The sequence below is a fragment of the Colobus angolensis genome, unplaced genomic scaffold (assembly GCF_000951035.1).
Source record: "Colobus angolensis palliatus isolate OR3802 unplaced genomic scaffold, Cang.pa_1.0 Scaffold11, whole genome shotgun sequence".
Lineage (NCBI taxonomy): Eukaryota > Metazoa > Chordata > Mammalia > Primates > Cercopithecidae > Colobus > Colobus angolensis.
Window position 1 is genome coordinate 14,380,359 of NW_012112030.1, and position 17,906 is coordinate 14,398,264.

Genomic DNA, 17,906 nt, shown 5'->3' on the forward strand with positions numbered 1-17,906 from the left:
AAAATCTATGTTGTACTGTTACTTATAAAAACAAGAAAATGTTCATTAGCTAAAAGATAAAGAAAAATGTAAGGATTTTTCAAAGTAACTGATTAGTGTCAGGCACTGTAAAAGGTATTTTATATCCATTAGTTCATGTATCTATCACAAAGAAGTATGAGGGAGAGCTTACTACCTCCACTTTACAGCAAATGAGTTATAAAGCTTAGATTTGAACCCAAATCTTTCTCAACTCTCTATTTTTCCTTAAAGTATTCTGCAAGGTAGACATAATGGAAAGGAAATAAAGTTTTTAAACTAAAATTTTAACTTTTATTTACTGACTAGCTAGCATAAGCCAATATTCATACACTGCTTAGTTCATTTAAACCTCAAACATATCACTACTGTTCATTGAGGAAAAGACGTAGTTGAAGATTTGTAATCTGTGAAAAAGCTAGCCCCTTGGTTTCAAAGTAAAGGCTCCACTTGATAGACTAAAGTTTTAAAAATATGTATGTTTCTGTGTTCCAAAGTATAACAATTATTCATATGTGCTACATTTGTTCATACAACAAAGTCTGCAAGGGGGTATGATTTTGGGGAAAAGGTTTGTTTTTTGGGTGTTAGGGGTTGATTTATCTTGCTCACTAGTTTTCCCTTTTTCTTTCCCTATAGGCATGTTCATATTTTACATCTAATGCTTTGCCATTGAAGATTACTTTCATCAATGCTAATCCAATGGGCAAAAACATCAGCCTTATTTTTAAGGTATGCTAGTGCTCTTAAAACATGAATTGATTCCATAGACAGAACTATCGATTTATTACTCACAAAAAGAAATTGTTGTAGCTATTTTCCTCCAGCAATAACACATAAGTTTTTCAGTTATTTTAGAGTCTGCCTTTTTACGGGATTATATGTAGTATGTGCCAAACTTCAATTGGCAATAAATCAAACATTACTGACTCATAGCCAGGGAGCCTTCATTGCAAAACCCAAGAGAATATATTTCAATAAATGCAGTGATATGATTGCTTTTAAGTGGCACAGAAAGTTGAATGTGTGGTGAGCCCCAGGAGGAAAGTTTTATGTTGGTCTAGATACTAAATTGGGATCAAAATTAATGGGAACTGAAATGACATAAGTTAATTTAACATTAAATTCTTGCCTGCTAGCACTTGTTGATTTTAGTAGTTTGAGTTATTTTTTTCTTTTTAAATAAAAAAGTAAATATGGGTCATTTCAGTCTTCATCATTAATCCCATTGGAAAAACAGAGAAAAGGTAGTAACAGGTTTATAAGCACGTAGAAAAGAGGGAACAGAGAGGGAGATAAAGGCAAAAAGAAAGAATATGCCAGTCTTCCAGTTTATTTGGCCAATTATTCAGCCAAGCCATGCAACAAGGTCTCAGAGTGAATTTTTGGTGAATTTTCACTGTCTATTTTGGAGGATAATGAGTAGTGTGCCCATACTTTTGCTTTGTCCTGTCACCTCAAGAGTTAGTGGTCCCAAAACACTGTACTTTTGATGAAGGGGAAAAAAGAAAACACAAAATCTTACCTTGGCAGGATTTTCTGTGTATAATTTAGAAACTGTTTTCAAAACCAAAATTCTTATTTGTTTAAAAGGATAGAACTATCCTTCCCCTTTGAACGTATGCAATCTCCTTAACCAATACATGACTATCACCACTTTATCATTTCTTATTATTATCGGAAATTATTTTCTCTGAAAACCTTTTAACTATCTTTAAAATAATTTGAGAAATCACTGATTTAAAGTCTAATCAATCATATGGATGCTATTTATATTCCTAATCAAGAAGCTCTTGGTATTCTAACTGCATATCGGTGCATAAATTTATGACATAGCAAATAATATTTCACTTAGAAAGAGTTCTCTCTTGGCTAAGTTTGAAATTTGAATAAACATTCATCCAGCCTGTCTTTGCCAGACTTTGAATCTGAGACATCGCACGTGGATAATAAATTGAAAATTATTATCAAGGAACAGCATTCCAAGCAGCACCTCTAATTTGATGGTTGAAGCTTCTGTAATTATCTAAAGGGAAGTTCTCATTTAAAAACATTTTTTATCAGAAACACAAGGCACTTTTAGTGGTAATAAAACCATTAAAACCACTCTATGTCAGGATAGAAATGTATCCAAGGAAAAAAGTGACATGTACTATATTTGACTGCTTTTAATGGAATTCAAGGAAAAACCCAGGGTCTATCATTTTGTTTTTAACAGGCTGGAGATGATCTTCGTCAGGATATGCTTGTTCTGCAGATTATTCAAGTGATGGACAACATTTGGCTGCAAGAAGGCTTGGATATGCAAATGATCATTTATAGATGTCTATCCACAGGAAAAGACCAAGGTCAGTATAGATTAGAAAGTGCATTGGCTCACATTATTTATTTCACACATTCACTGGTAGTAGGCTACAAAACTTTCTCCAGCTTTTGTTTCAAACTACAAGTTTGGAAATCCAAAGAACTGTACACATTCTTCTTCTTTAAAAAGAATTATTTTCAAAAATGATAAGCCAACAGAATTTATATAAAGCATAATATGCTTTTAGGTATTAATTAGGACCTTCACAATCCAAATGTTAACTGTGATTTTCTTTTAGGTGTCCTTTAGAGTTAGTTTCATTAATAACTTACTGTTATTTTTCTCATTTTGTAATATAAAGTCTACTCATTTTTAAAAGAATACAATTGTTACTTATTAACACAAAATACACATTTTCAAGTGCTGAAAGGAATTCTGGAAATTCTAAACACATTGTAAACCTTAATTTAATTTCTAAAAGACTTTTGAGTAGATAAAGTATCAACAGTCAATGTTGGTCACACATGTAAATGTTGGACGTATGTCAGCATTTCTTTTCCTTTATAAAAGGCAAGAAATCAATATGAAAATATAATTATTCTTATGCACATTTTCAATGAAAATAATGTCAACAGACCACCCAAATTATCACTAAAACATCAGAGGTAGAAGTTGCACTTAATTACAATAATGCCAAACTAAGGAAACAACAATATCTAAGATATCTTATACTTTTTTTTACATATAACCATTGCCACTTAGAATTTTATTAAATTAATTGGTGTGAATTATAGCAGATACATGTGCATAAACAAAGGGATGAAATCATAGAACTGGAGAGGGGAATCTAGACCATGCAGTCATTTTTTTCTTTTTTTTAATTCAAGCAGAGCTACAATTTAAACCTGTCATCACAAGAGGACTGTCATGCCATGGATCCTCATTTTCTGAAGTCCCACCAGCAGGCTCAATACCCCAGTCAACACTTGAGATTTTAGATGCTAAGTGTGAAAACACCTCCAAATTCACATGCCACTTAATACTTTACAATGACCGCATTACAAGTCATACTAGCCAGTTAATTTGATTCTGATAACAGGGCTCCTACTTCCATGCCAAGTGTGCCACTCTAAATACTTTCTAAATCTCTAGTTACTACAACAGTCATTTATCCGTGCTACCATGAGATTGTTATTCCTTGCATTTTACCCTACTTTTTCTCACATAAGTGACCTAATGCTTTCCTGTCCTAAAATGCTGAAATAGAATAATGCTACATAATCCAAGCTGAGATATTTGATGTTACATGAATCACCTTTTCTCAAGAAATTGAATAAATTACTGATCCCAGTGGAATTTTTAAATTTCATCTCATTTCTATTTATAATTATAGAATGTAACCAAGGCTGAATCTTTTAGTTAATAAAATAATTCAGCAGAAATAACTCTAGACTTATCCAAAGTTGCAGATGTCGCAAGACAAAGAAGTTATTTTTCTCCTCTGTCTACCAACAACAACCTCTAATAGCTGTAAGATTTCAGAGGGCATTATACTGACAAAATAATTCTTCAAGAAAAATAGAGATCATTAAAACAAGTGTCATTTTTAGAAGATTAGGTTGCATTTTTAATCAGGTTCCAAGGCTTATTGAATACCTACTTTTCTCAAGAAATGTCACAACTTTAGATGGGAAATGCATGCTAAAATGAGCTAAATAGAGTTGTGCCCTTGATGAGAGTAAACTCCAGTTTCCATAACTTTATCAACATTATTATTGAGTATCATTCTCATGGTCACTTTGTATGTAATGTCCTAGGAGTTCTGGGAGAAATTTTCAGGGCAAATAAAAATTCTTCAGGATTTATTTTATCATTGGTTCTCCAACTTTGATGAACATAAAAATTACATAGGGGGATGGGAAGAGTAGATGCAACCTACCCCCAACCAGGTGCACTAAATCAGAATTTCCTGGAGGTGGAGGAGGAGCTCAAAGGTTGAGTGCAAAAAGATGCTCAGATGTTTCTTATGCACCCTTGTCTGAAAGACACCACCTCGTATAACACCACCTTGAGTAATTTTATCCCTAAGAGCCTTGCTACTTGAAGTGTGAACCACAGACCCACAGCAATGACATCACCTAGGAATTTGGTGGAAATGCAGAATCTCAGGCCGCACCCCTGCCATACTCAATTAGAACATTTTAACAAAATCCCCAAATGTATTTGTCCATTTTCACACTGCTATAAAGAAATACCCAGACTGGGTAATTAATAAAGGAAAGAGGTTTAATTGGCTCACAGTTCCACATGGCTGGGGAGGCCTCAGGAAACTTACATTCATAGCGGAAGGTGAAGCGGAAGCAAGGGCCTTCTTCACAAGGCAGCAGGAAAAAAAGGCGGAGAAGGGGGGAACTGCTAAACACTAATAAAACCATCAAATCTTGTGAGAACTCACTCACTATCATGAGAACAGCGTGGGGGAAAACTGCCCTCATGATCCAGTCCCCTCCCACCAGGTCCCTCCCTCCACATGTGGGGATTACAGGGATTATAATTTGAGATGAGATTTGACTGGGGACACAGAGCTAAACCATACCACCGAGTTATCTGTATGTGCATTAAAATTTGAGAAACGCTGCATTAAAGGACTATAAGAATGAAACCACACATATTACTCTATGTGCACAGAATTATGCTCGAAGAATTTAAATAGTGTATGATATACACTAGCTTAAAATGCATAAAATGTAATTTATGATTTCAATTAATGAGCAGAATTTAGCCACCATGATTGCTATAAATTAGGTACAAGGTTTTCTGGATAGTCAGCAATTCAAGGCTTGTGATCAGTGGCTTGGGATTTAGCAAGCATTAACTCCCTAAAGATCAACGTAGTTGGAAAAGTAATTGTCATTGCTGCAGCAAAGTATCTAAAAAGGTGCAGTCATCTAAGTCCTAATTTTGGGCATGGTCAAAGGTAAGATGGCATTGAAACATTCAGCAACCACATAGAAAGTGACTTCCTTTAGGAAGTATTAAATAGAGGAACTGGAAAAATGAGGAGGGAAATTTTCAGGATTAAAAAGCATCACCTACTGACATTAAATGTTTTAAACCTACTATCTCCCTTGACACACATGAGAAAACCTGGGCAACAGCTGAATACTGTTAGGGGAGAAGGGAGAAGTGTCATGATACTATGGATATTCCCAGGACTTGTCTCTGGGATGTGAAGTTTCCTTCTGATCCACAAATGTAGATGGCCAATGATCACAACAGGACTATCAGATGTTAAGAGAAATTAAGGCTGCAAACTAGCTGCAAGTGACCAAATTCAGCACAGATAAGTCTTTTGTTTATCACCACCATAATCTATTTTAATGTTGTTTAATTTGAATGTTTTTAAGGTAGATCGTTAAATGGTCATTTTAAAAAACTCAACCATCTCTCTGTTCTTATAGTTATATTTGTGTCCCTGGTCTTTCTGGGAATTTGAGTTTGCAACTCTTGCAGTTGTCGAGACTATGGAAATCAGAAACTCTAGACTTTATTTTAATGACTTTATAATACATTGCACGTTGTTTTGTAGACATTATCCCTGAGAGAGTTTTAAGTACTGGATCTACATTGCTGTTCTGTACAGTATAAAAATCAGAAGGTTTGCAAATATTTACATTCCAATAACCTTAGGGGCACAATCAAAAAAAAAAAAAAGCCTTGACGGATACCTGGCCAGCAGAGCAAAGTTCCTATTTAAGTTCAATCAATATATGATCCCTTTTTAAAAAATTACTATTGTAGTTTCTCTTTAATATTGACTGAGAAGAAAGGAGCAGGTAGCTCTCTATATGTTCACTGCTGAGTTATTCTGTTCACTCCTGGAAATGTAACATTTAACTGTGAAGCTTTTTTTAACCTGAACATTGATTTTTATAATATATATACAATGTTTGTTATGGAGAGTGTATTTGGCTCCCTTAAGTTGTAAATATGTTTGTTATCCAAGCTTAAATGTCCTCCCTTAAACTGTAAATGAGTGCACCAGCCATGTGATAATTAATTAACTACTCTGTTGACTCAGTGGGGTCTCCATTCATCATCAAGATTGGCTTGCTACCATAGCTCTAGAAAAAATATTAAAGCTGCTTCTGTTAAATCTGATCCAAACACAAGTAGCCTCATTGTTCTCCAGGATTTTAGGAAGAATTAGAAAGAGATGCATCTAGATAAGCCTCCTCCAGAAAAGAAGGTTTGGAAAGGAAAGGGGTAACCCAGTAGTGCTAGAAGCTATTGTTGTTGTATTTCCTAAGGCTCCCTCATCCTGTGATGAAGGAATTGTCCCTGTAACCTTTTTTCTGTCTACCAGGATTGGTGCAGATGGTACCTGATGCTGTGACCCTAGCAAAGATTCATCGCCATTCTGGGCTGATAGGACCATTGAAAGAAAACACAATTAAAAAGTGGTTCAGTCAGCATAACCACTTAAAGGCAGATTATGAAAAGGTTTGTCCTGCTGCAGATCATTTTAAATAATGTACTTAAATAAGAATATGCTCTGGTTCATTAGATACTCTGATTTGTAGAAAAGTAAATTAAGTGCATCTTGAGTTCTACGTCAATCATCTGCCCAGTAATAATGACCCAGCTTAAATGATGTATTAACTACATAAAAGTTTCTGTATTTTATTTAGTTTCTGGGTGAAAATCCTGGTCATCAATAAAGATTTTTTTTTTTTGCTCAGAGGCCATCCTGACATCAGTCTCACACTAGAAATAATACCCCTTGAAGTTACCTCCTTTAATCTCCAATTTCTATAAATATCCCTTCTTTTCTTTGCAATACATTTCTTCTGCTGTTCTCTACTTTTTCATCTCCCATTTTCTTAATGGTTTGCAAAATGCAAAATAGAGTTTACGTATATCATAATTTTACAAAATGTACCATTTTATTTGACCGCAAACATTTTTTCTCAACGTTTACTTCATTCTGGTATCTGGCTTGCAGTGTACAGTTGTGCAGGTTCTGCCCTATATTAGGGATCTTGGCTAAGGAGATGAGTGTGGCTAGAACCAGGCCTTGTTCCACTTGCCAAGCTATGATCTAGTATAGCTGGGTCCACCCAGAGGCATGAGCACCTAAATGCTAATTCATGCAAAAATGCACCATTAGATTTGGTTGGTGCTATCCTGTGCACTGAAATCCCCTTATTTTGAGAAATTCCTCAGACCTGGGTAAGCTGGGATGATTGGTCACCCTACCTATGATAAAAAGGCCATGATAAAAAAGACCCCAGACTTCATCTATTCCACACTTCCATAATATTACTTTGGAGCAAAATACAAGCTTTACAGACCAAATAATAAATAATTAGATAAAATTACCTTGAAATCTATGTTTTAGCTGTTCCCAAAATTATAACTTCAGTTTTGCATTAATCCTTGTGGTTATGTTGTTTGAGATGTTTCCAAATACATCACTCTTCACAACCACCATATGAAGGATATATTTTATTATTTTCACTTTCTAAGTGAAGAACATTTGGATTGACAAATTAAGTGACTTGCTTAGGCATGTGGAAGACCTGGAACTGAGGCACCCTAGCATGCAGCCTGGTGACCTAGCCTTCACTGCATCAAGGCAGCCCCTCCATGCTAGGAGACCATAACCTTGTCCCAACCAGTCATTCATGGTTACACCACCAAGTTGATGAAATGATGTATACCCAGGAGACCATTTTGGAAACAAAGTGTATTTTTGGAAAGAAACCTCTGTTCATTAGAGAAACATAAGCACAAATTGACTTAATGATAATCTGCTTCCGCCCACACAGGCATTCACTGATATATATGTACTATACCAAACAGCTTTGGACATCAACTACATTGATGACCCATTTGTAAAAATATACATGAAATGTTACACATTTCTCAGTATAGCTTTCTCTGTATGCCAAAATTTCAAATATTCAACAACTGATATTTTAAAAGTCCTCTGGGAATAGGCAATATTGGGCCGTATTGTTCCTCCTTCTTTTACTTTGAAAAAAAATCATTCAATATTGTCTATTTGAGGTATCAAAAGATCACACTAGGAAACCTCTCTAGTGACCCATGAAAACAAACTCCATCTGAATGAAGGTGATATTTTCCCCATTTCAATGCAAACATTTATCTATTAGACTGAAGAACAATTGTTTCATATTCTTCTGTAGCAGATCAAGAGTCAGCTGCTTAACTATACCCTTCTGTCCACTGAGATGTAGAAATTTGTCCTGATTATGTAATTTTGCTTTTTATCATTTACTTTTTATGATTACCTCTGATGCTAATGCATTTGCTCATTTTTGTTGTTATTTTTGTATGATTGTTTTTCAATGGATTAGGCCTTAAGGAACTTTTTCTACTCCTGTGCTGGCTGGTGTGTGGTAACATTCATCCTGGGAGTATGTGACCGTCACAATGATAATATCATGCTGACAAAGTCGGGCCACATGTTTCATATAGACTTTGGAAAATTCCTAGGTCATGCACAAACATTTGGAGGGATAAAAAGGTAAGTGCACAAATGTTTATTACAGTAATTAAGCAATGTCCTAAGCAATATGTATAACATGTAATTGCATAGAAGCCCTGCTGATGACTTGCTCCCATCTCTCAAATCCCCCAAGGTAATATAAACATGATAATATATCTAATAAGATTGAAGAAAAGTTTTAAAGTAGATTTTTAATGCAACAAATTTGATTTCCTCAAATTGGTAGTAGACTAAACTGGTCTTTCCCCATGAGAAGCAACTAATCCTGTTTTAGTCTGAGTCGTCTGGAATAATATTTTTTGTTTCCTTATGAACCTTGAATGGACAATGAAGTATGAATTGATGATCTCAAAATATCTGATATATTGCTCATAGCAAATCACCACTGGTCTATACATATTAATACTAGCTTACTTCCCACACTGAACTAACTAGCCTTCCATCATTCCACAGATATTTAGGGAATACCTACTATTCAAGGATACAACAGTAAACAAGACAGATACAAACCCTTTCCAGTAGGGGTGACAGACATTAAACAAGTTTACAAGCAAAGAAATGACACAAGAAAATGGGAAGTTATTTTAGAAAAGTAAAGCAGAGAAATGGAATAGAAAGTAACTGGAGTAGGGATACTATTTTAAAGAGGCATCTCAGAAGACATGACAGAGAGCTGTGTCCCTATGACCACCTCATGGAGATCCATGAGAAGAGTATTCCAGGAAGAAAGGATAGCACATATAATAGCAGTGAGCACAGAAATAAGCATGGCATGTTCCAGCGACAAGAAGACCTGCAGTCTGGAGATGGGGTGGAGAGGGGTGGGCAGTAGGAGGTAAGGGTGAAGAGTTTGGTGGAGGCCCAATCAGGTAGGGCACAGAGGGCATATAGAGTGTGGCTTTTATTTTTTAAGCTCAGGAGAAACTTTTCGATTTCAGTGGTTTTCAAAAGCTTTCTTTTGACACCTTGTGTAATGGATACCAGTGAAGAGACTACTGCAATAAAGTGAGACCAGTAAAGGCAGAATTAGTAAAAACGGACAGATTCAGAATATATTTTGAAAACAGAGTCACAGGATCTGCTAACTGATTGGACATTGACTGTGATTAATGAACTGGGGGAGAGGCGCAGAAGGTCAGAGAAGAAAAGAACACATTCAAGGATGATGCCTAGATTGTTTTATCTTAGCAAATGACTAAATAATTATATTATTTACTGAAATAAGGAATACTGATAGATGAATAGGTTTTGTTTCATTTTATTTGAGCTGAAAGTAAAGAAATCAGAGATTGAACACTAAAAGTCTTTAAAAACATATTTCATATTAAGGTAGAAATAGGATCAAACCATTCCAAAGACTCATTAGTCGCTTTTGCCTGAGAACAGCCCCTCAATATAAGAAATAATATTTCTTACAAGATAATGTGTTTGAATTTATACCAGATGGCCATAACCTGGCATTAAAAAGGCATCATAAACTACATGATATATACAAATGGATTATTTTACTTTTTGTTACTTTCAATACATTGCTTTCTTTAATAAATAGCCTCAAAAAATTTACCACATACTCATTCACTTCTTTTTCTTTTTTCCTTTTTCTTTCTTTCTTTTTTTTTTTTTTTTTGAGATGGAGTCTTACTCTGTCACCCAAGCTAGAGTGCAGTGGCACGATCTTGGCTCATTGCAACCTCCACCTCCTGGGTTGAAGCGATTCTCTTGCCTCAGTCTCCCAAGTAGCTGGGACTACAGGAGTGAGCCACCATGCCTGGCTAATTTTTGTATTTTTAGTAGAGACGGGGTTTCACCATGTTGGCTAGGCTGGTCTGGAACTCCTGGCCTCAAGTGATTCTCCTGCCTCAGCCTCCCAAACTGCAGAGATTAGAGGCCTGAGCCACTGTGCCCAGCCTTCATTCACTTCTTAAACGTCCACTGGGAATGGTCTGTGTGCCAAGGACTGTGATAAACATTGGAGATACAAAGATAATTAATATGCATTTACCATGTCAGTTAGGGATACTCTTTCAAGTACTGCAAATACAGACACATAAATGATTATTATAAAATGTTATAAGGGCAGAGATAGAGAAATGTACAGACCATGAGAGCATCATAGAGGAGAGATACCTAGCTTATGAGGGACAAATGTCAATTAACATACATGAGTGTCTATAAAATTTATTCATGTAACACTTTTTTCCTGAACTCCACCTTTTTCTTAAAAAATTCAAAGATTCAGTTCGGACTTTTTTTTTAACTTTTGATGTATTGTACACTGGCAATTTGGGGTACCCTTATCCATTTATTCCTCTGGCTTCTGTATCATTCATGTGAGTGGTTTAAAATGAAGAAAAGGTATTTCAGCTCTACGGAAAAAGTTCCAGTTGGGAGACATAAAAAAGTAAAGAAAAGATTATTAAAACAGTGTGGTAAGTTCACATACTAGGCTCTGTAGAGAAGATCAAGTTCCAGTTTGGTTGCTTGTTGATGCTAGAGCAGCTACTGCCACTTCTAGAGTGTGGCAATGTTAAACCTTTCTTAGGCAGCATCATAGGTAAATTTAAAATGTGCCCAGCATACAGCCACAGTCATAATTGGTTCTTAATATTTTCTGCTGAATTAAGCAGCCAATAAAACAGTCATCAGCCATTCAATAATTACTGATTGGATGAATGAAAATGAATTTGCCACTGTCTTCCTTTGAGAATATTAGTTATTAACCACCAGCTGAGGAGGCCAACTGCAGCTCCATGATCCATATGGATTATTATTTCCAAGATTTTATATCCATTGGTGGCTCCCGTAAGGCTCATCAGCAGTATCTCCTTGGATTACTTTCTCAATGCTGATACATTTTCCCTGAGATTGTTTAATGGTAAAACTGAACTGTACCTATTACACTATCTTTTGAATTGTAGGAAGCACCTAACATTTCTCTTCCTAAGCTCTTTCAGTTGTTTCTGGAATTCACTGAATGTTGTTTTGTAGGACAGTTAACTTCTTCCATCCTAAGTTCATTGATTATTCTTATTGTTTTTTAGGTACACAAAAGTCCTTTTACAAGTCTTATAGGTCCTATAAGTAGGACCTTTGTATTCCCCTAGGGTAAATGAACATTCTTATTTGTCCCACATTTATTACATTATGGACCCTGTTTTTAGAGAGAAACCTAGCCCATGCCTAGTTTCTGTACATATACTCAGATGTATTAACCCACTTATGCCAGAGGTTGCAGAATTTTTTTGTGAAAAATCAGACCTTGGCAATGACCTTGAGCAGTAGGATATAAATAACTCCCACAAGCTTAGCGTTCCAGGAATGGAACACTAGGCATAAATGGGTTTAATAACAGCACCCCCCCATAATATACAAAACCAGATTTATAAATCATTACCTAGGACTGTCATAACATCCCATACTCTGACAAGATCATATAATGCTCCAATACCAACCAACAGTAACCCTAGCTCATAGTCTTTAATGTAAAATGCTGCACCCACTGGAAGCATAGAGTTTATATGTACAGATACATGTGTTTCTCCTATTGTCTATTTCTTAAAAACATGGAAGGGAAAAACATTTGTATAACATTTTATGGTTTACACAATATTATTATTATTGCTTTTTTATTTATTTTTATTTATTTGTTTATTTATTTATTTATTTGTTTGTTTTGAGATAGCGTCTCTCTCTGTCACCTAGGCTGGAGTGCAGTGGCACAATCTCAGCTCACTGCAATCTCCACCTCCCTGGTTCAAGCAATTCCCCTGCCTCAGCCTCCCAAGCCTCTAATTACATGCCACCATGCCCAGCTGATTTTTTTGTAATTTTAGTAAAGACAGGGTTTCACCGTGTTGGTCAGACTGGTCTCAAACTCCTGACCTCAGGCAATTCACCTGCCTTGGCCTCTCAAAGTGCTGGGATTACAGGCGTGAGCCACCGTGCCTGGCTACAAAATATTATTAACATATATTAACTAATTCATTGTGTATGAACTAACACAGCAAAGAGGTGATATTCTTATAAGAAGGATTTTGAGAAAAAAAAACTGATTTCTCACTGGGCTGCTACCCTTTTATACTCATGCTTATATCACCATTCCAGAACATCTCACACTAAGCATCTGTGTTACTCTGTTTAGAGTATGTTACAGACATTGAGCTTTCCTGGTTCTTGAATTAAACTGAGTCAGCCAAGTCACTCTGTCATTTGGAATCTATGCCCAGGTGTCCCTGAACTCTTCCTCTGAATTCAGTTCTCCAGGAATCTGGAATTTCTATTTCAATGCTTAGACCAACTCTGAAGCTCCCAAAAATTTTCAAACTTCTAAGAGAGAAAAAAAAAATCTTAGTTATGATTATGAAGGATTTCACATCCTGCATATAAACAAACAATCCCTTGTTATTGACTTTAGTTGTGAGACTAGACAAAGAGATTTTATACTATCAGATTAAATCAAAGAACAACTGAGGTATTACCTAATGATTCTGGGGAAAATTTGACTAACCTTTATAGTGGAAGCAATGAGGAATTTTTCCAGCTCTCTGAAACTAATTGGTTTTTCTTTTCAACTATTGCCTAATTATTATCTTCTTTTTGGAGGGATAGGGTCTCACTCTGTCGCTAAGGCTGGAGTGCAGTGGCACAATCATGGCTCACTGCAACCTTTACCTCCCTGGACTCAGGCGATCCTCCCACCTCAACTTCCCAAGTAGCTGGGACCAGAGGCATGCACCACCATACCTGGCTAACTTTTTATTGTTTTGTAGAGATAGGGTCTCATCATGTTGTCCAGGCTGGTCTTCAACTCCTAGGCTCAAGCAATTTGGACCTCAGCCCCAAATGCTGGAATTATAGGCATGTGCCACAGTGCATGACCTATCTTCATTTTTAAATTTTCTTTCACCAAGATACAAATTAAAGTGATTAACAAATTATGCATGCACAATTTTGCACTCAATTCCACTATAACAATGATTTCTACAGAGTAATTTTTCATTACATAAAAGATTTCACTGTAGCAATAAACTCAAAATTTCAACTCAATAATTTCTTGATAATTACATGCTCTTATAAAGCAGGATAAATTGAGAAAAGCATTTATTGCTGATGTTTGTTGCTCTCCTAACTCTGTATTTCATGCTTTTATTTTTTAGACTAGACTGTGTTTTCATATTCTATAAGGCCTTTCGCTTTGCTAATGCTAGCCTTGCATTAAGTGTTTTTTGTAGCTTTCTTTCTAGATAATTTTAAAGGGTAATATGACCAGTGTTTAAGGTCAGGTACGCTAGAGACAGACTATGTGTTTTTGTTTTGTTTTTATTTATTTTTATTTTTGAAAAATATTATTTATGTTATTTATGATTGGTCATAATTGTATGTGTTTATGGGATACCATGTGATGAAATCAGACTAGTTAACATATTCACCACCTTGCTTACCTATCACTTTTTTATGGTGAGACATTTGAAATTTACTCTGTTATTTTTAAATTTATAATAAATTACTATTGACTGTAGTCAGCTGATGGACAATAGATCTGAAAGTCTATTCTTGCTGTCTATCTGAAACTTTACACCCTTGGATCAACAGCTCCTCATTCCCCCAACTCCTTGCTCCCTAAGACTCTGATAATCACCATTCTACTCTTACGAATCAAACTTTATTAGATTTTGCATGTATGTGAGATCATGTGATTTTTTTGTGATTGGCTTATTTCACTTAGCATAATGCTCTCTGGATTCATTCATGTTGTCATAAATGACAGAATTTCCCCCCATTAAAACTACGTAGTATTTCATTGTGTATACGTACTACATTTTCTTTATCTCTTCATCCATCGATGGACATTTATTTGTTCCCATATCTTGGCTATTGTGAACAATACTGCAAAGAATATGAGAGCAAAGACATTCTTGCAACATATTGATTTCCATTCTTTTGAATAAATACCCAGAAGCAAGATTATTCGGTCATACAGTAGTTCTATTTTTAGTTTCTAGAGGAAACTGCATACTGTCTTCCATAATTGCTGTACTAATTTATATTCCCACAAACATTGCATAATTTCCCTTTTCTCCAAATCCCTCCAATACTTAATCTTTCATGTTTTTGATAAATCCATTCTAACAGATGTGAGGTGGTTTTTCAGTGTGGCTTTAATCGCATTTCCTTGATAATTAGTGATGCTTAGCGGTTTATGTACTTATTGGCCATTTATATGTCTTCTTTTGAGAAATATCTGTTTAGGTTCTTTGCTTATTTTTTAAACAGTTTATTTGTTTTCTTGTTATTAGGTTACTTGAGTATTTCTTAAATATTTTTGATATCAACCCATTATCAGAAAAATGGTTTGCAAACATTTTCTCCCATTCTATGGGCCATCTCTCCAGTTTGCTAATTGTTTCCTTTACTGAGTGGAAGTGTTTTAGTTTGATGCCTTCCATTTGTCTACTTTTGCTTTTGTTGCATTTGCTTTTGGGGTCTTATCAAAAAAAAAATTTTCTAAGACCAATGTCATGGAGATTTCCCCTTATGTTTTCTTCTAGCAGTTTTATAGTTTCAAGTCTTATATTTAAGTATTTTCTCCATTTTGAGCTATTTTTTTGTGGGTGATGTAAGCTAAGGTCCTAATTTTATTCTTCATGTGAATATCCATTTTATCAAACACAATTTATTGAATGACTGTCTTCTTCCCATCATGTGTTCTTGGCACCTTTGTCAAAAACAAGTTGACCATAAATGCATGGGTTTATTTCTCAGTTTTCTATCTTGTTCCCCTGTTCAATGTGTCTATTTTTATGCCAGGACCATGCTGTTTTGATTACAATCACTTTATAATATGTCTTGAAGTTGGGTAGTATGATTCCTCTAGCTTTGTTCTTTTTGCTCAAGATTGTTTTGGCTGCTTGGGATCTTTTGTGGTTACATAATAAGGATTGTTTGTCCATTTGTGTGAAAAAAATGACATCAGAGTTTTATAGGAATTGCACTGAATCTGTAGATTGCTTTGGGTGATATGGAAATTTAAAAAATATTAATTCTTCCAATCCATGGACACAGAAAATCTTTTCATCTAAGTTTTTTCAATTTCTTTCATCCGTGTTTTACAGTATTCACTATACAAGTCCTTTACCTCCTTGGTTAAATTTTCACCTAAGTATTTGATTTTTTGTTGCCACTAGAAATGGGATTTTTTTATTTTTTTTCCAGATAGTTCATTATTAATATATAGAAATGCTACTGATTTTTGTATGTTTGTTTTGTGTCTTACAACTTTACTGAATTCCTTTATCAGTTCTAACAGTTCTTTAGTGGAGTCTTTAGGATTTTCTATATATATATCATGTCATCAGCAAATAGAAACAATTTCACTTTTTCCTTTCCTATTAGGATGCCTTTGATTTTCTTTTTGTCTTGCCTAACTGCTCTGGTGAGGACTTCCAGTACTATGCTGAAAAGAAGTGGTAAGAATGGACATCCTTGTTCTGTCTCTGATCTTAGAGGAAAAGCTGTCAACTTTTCACCATTGAGAATAAAGTTAGCTATGGGTTTGTCATATATGGCCTTTATTGTCCTGAGGTACATATCCTTTATACCTAAACTGTTGAGAGTTTTATCATGAAGGTATGTTACATTTTGTCACATGATTTTTCTGCATCCAGTGAGATGATGACGTTATTTTTATCCTTCATTTTGTAAATTTAGTGTATCACATTTATTAATTTGGGTATGTTGAACCATCCTGGGATCCCAGGGTAAATCCCTCTTGACCATGTTGAATGATTCTTTTAATTTGTTATGGAATTCAGCATTCTAATAATATTTTCTGGAGTATTTTTGTATCTACGTTAATTAGAAATATTGGCCTATAATTTTCTTTTCTTATAGTATGCTTTTCTGGGTTTGATATCAAGATAAAGCTAGTCTCATAAAATGAGTTTGAAAAAATTTCTTCTATTTCAATTTTGTAGAAGAGTCTGAAAATAATTAGTATTAGTTTTGGGGTTTTTTTGTTTGTTTGTTTTTTAATGTTTGATAGAATTCTGGAGTAAAGCTGTCCAGTTGTGGGCTTTTCTTTGATGAGAGACTTTTTATTACTGATCCAATCTCCTTACTCATTATTGAGCTATTCAGATTTTCTCTTTCTTTCTGATTCAGTCTTGGTAGGTTATATGTGTCTAGGAATTTATCTAATTCTTTGAGGTTATCCGATTTTTTGGCATGTAATTGCTCATCCCATTTTTTAATGATCCTTTCTATTTCGGTGGTATCACTTATAATGTCTCCTCTTTCACTTTTGATTCATTTATTTGAATAGTCTTTTTTTCCTAGTCTAGTAAACAGTTTCTATTACCGTCTTGTAAACAGTTTGTATTACAAAATACAAACTGTCTAATAAATGGTTTGTATTTTGTATTTTGTCTATCTTTTCAAAAAAACGACTGTGTGATTTTTTTCTATTGTTTTTTAGTACTTATTTCATTAATTTCTGCACTGGTCTTTGTTATCTCCTTTCATTCGCCAGCTTTGAACTCTTAAGGTAGTTCTTCTGTCTCTAGATTTTTGAGGTGTTTTATTACATTGTTTATTTGTGATTTTTCTTCTGTTTTGACATATACATTTATTGCTATGAATTTCCCACTTGGAATTGCTTTTGCTGCATGCAATACGCTTTAGTCTGTTTTGCTTTTATTTTTGTCTCCAGGTATTTTTCATATTTTCTGTGACCCATTGGTTGTTTATGAGCATGTTGTTTGATTTCCACATATTTGAGTATTTTTCGAATTTCTCCAGTAGTTGACTTCTAGTTTTACAGCTTTGTGATCCAAAAACATACTTAATATAATTTCAATCACCTTGAATTTGTTACGTTTTCTTTTGTGACCTTACACGATCTATCCTGGAGAATGTTTCATGTGCACCTGAGAAGAATGGGTATCCTGCTGCTATTGGATGGAATGTTTTGTATATATTGTTAGGTCTAGTTGGTCTAAAGTATAATCTACGTCCAATATTTCTTTATTGATTTTATTTCAATCCCTGAAC

The 17,906-nt window shown here is 34.9% G+C and overlaps 1 protein-coding gene across 3 annotated transcripts in view; it reads left to right on the top strand.

The window, feature by feature from the left end:
- PIK3C2G (phosphatidylinositol-4-phosphate 3-kinase, catalytic subunit type 2 gamma) overlaps positions 1-17,906 on the top strand; it is a 382,509-nt gene that overhangs the window by 222,556 nt on the left and 142,047 nt on the right. For all 3 annotated transcript variants that reach the window (XM_011954723.1, XM_011954732.1, XM_011954742.1), the window contains 4 exons: positions 658-750; positions 2,237-2,366; positions 6,690-6,826; positions 8,707-8,876. In XM_011954723.1, the coding sequence (XP_011810113.1) occupies positions 658-750; positions 2,237-2,366; positions 6,690-6,826; positions 8,707-8,876 (530 nt within the window). The remainder of the gene's footprint in view (positions 1-657; positions 751-2,236; positions 2,367-6,689; positions 6,827-8,706; positions 8,877-17,906) is intronic.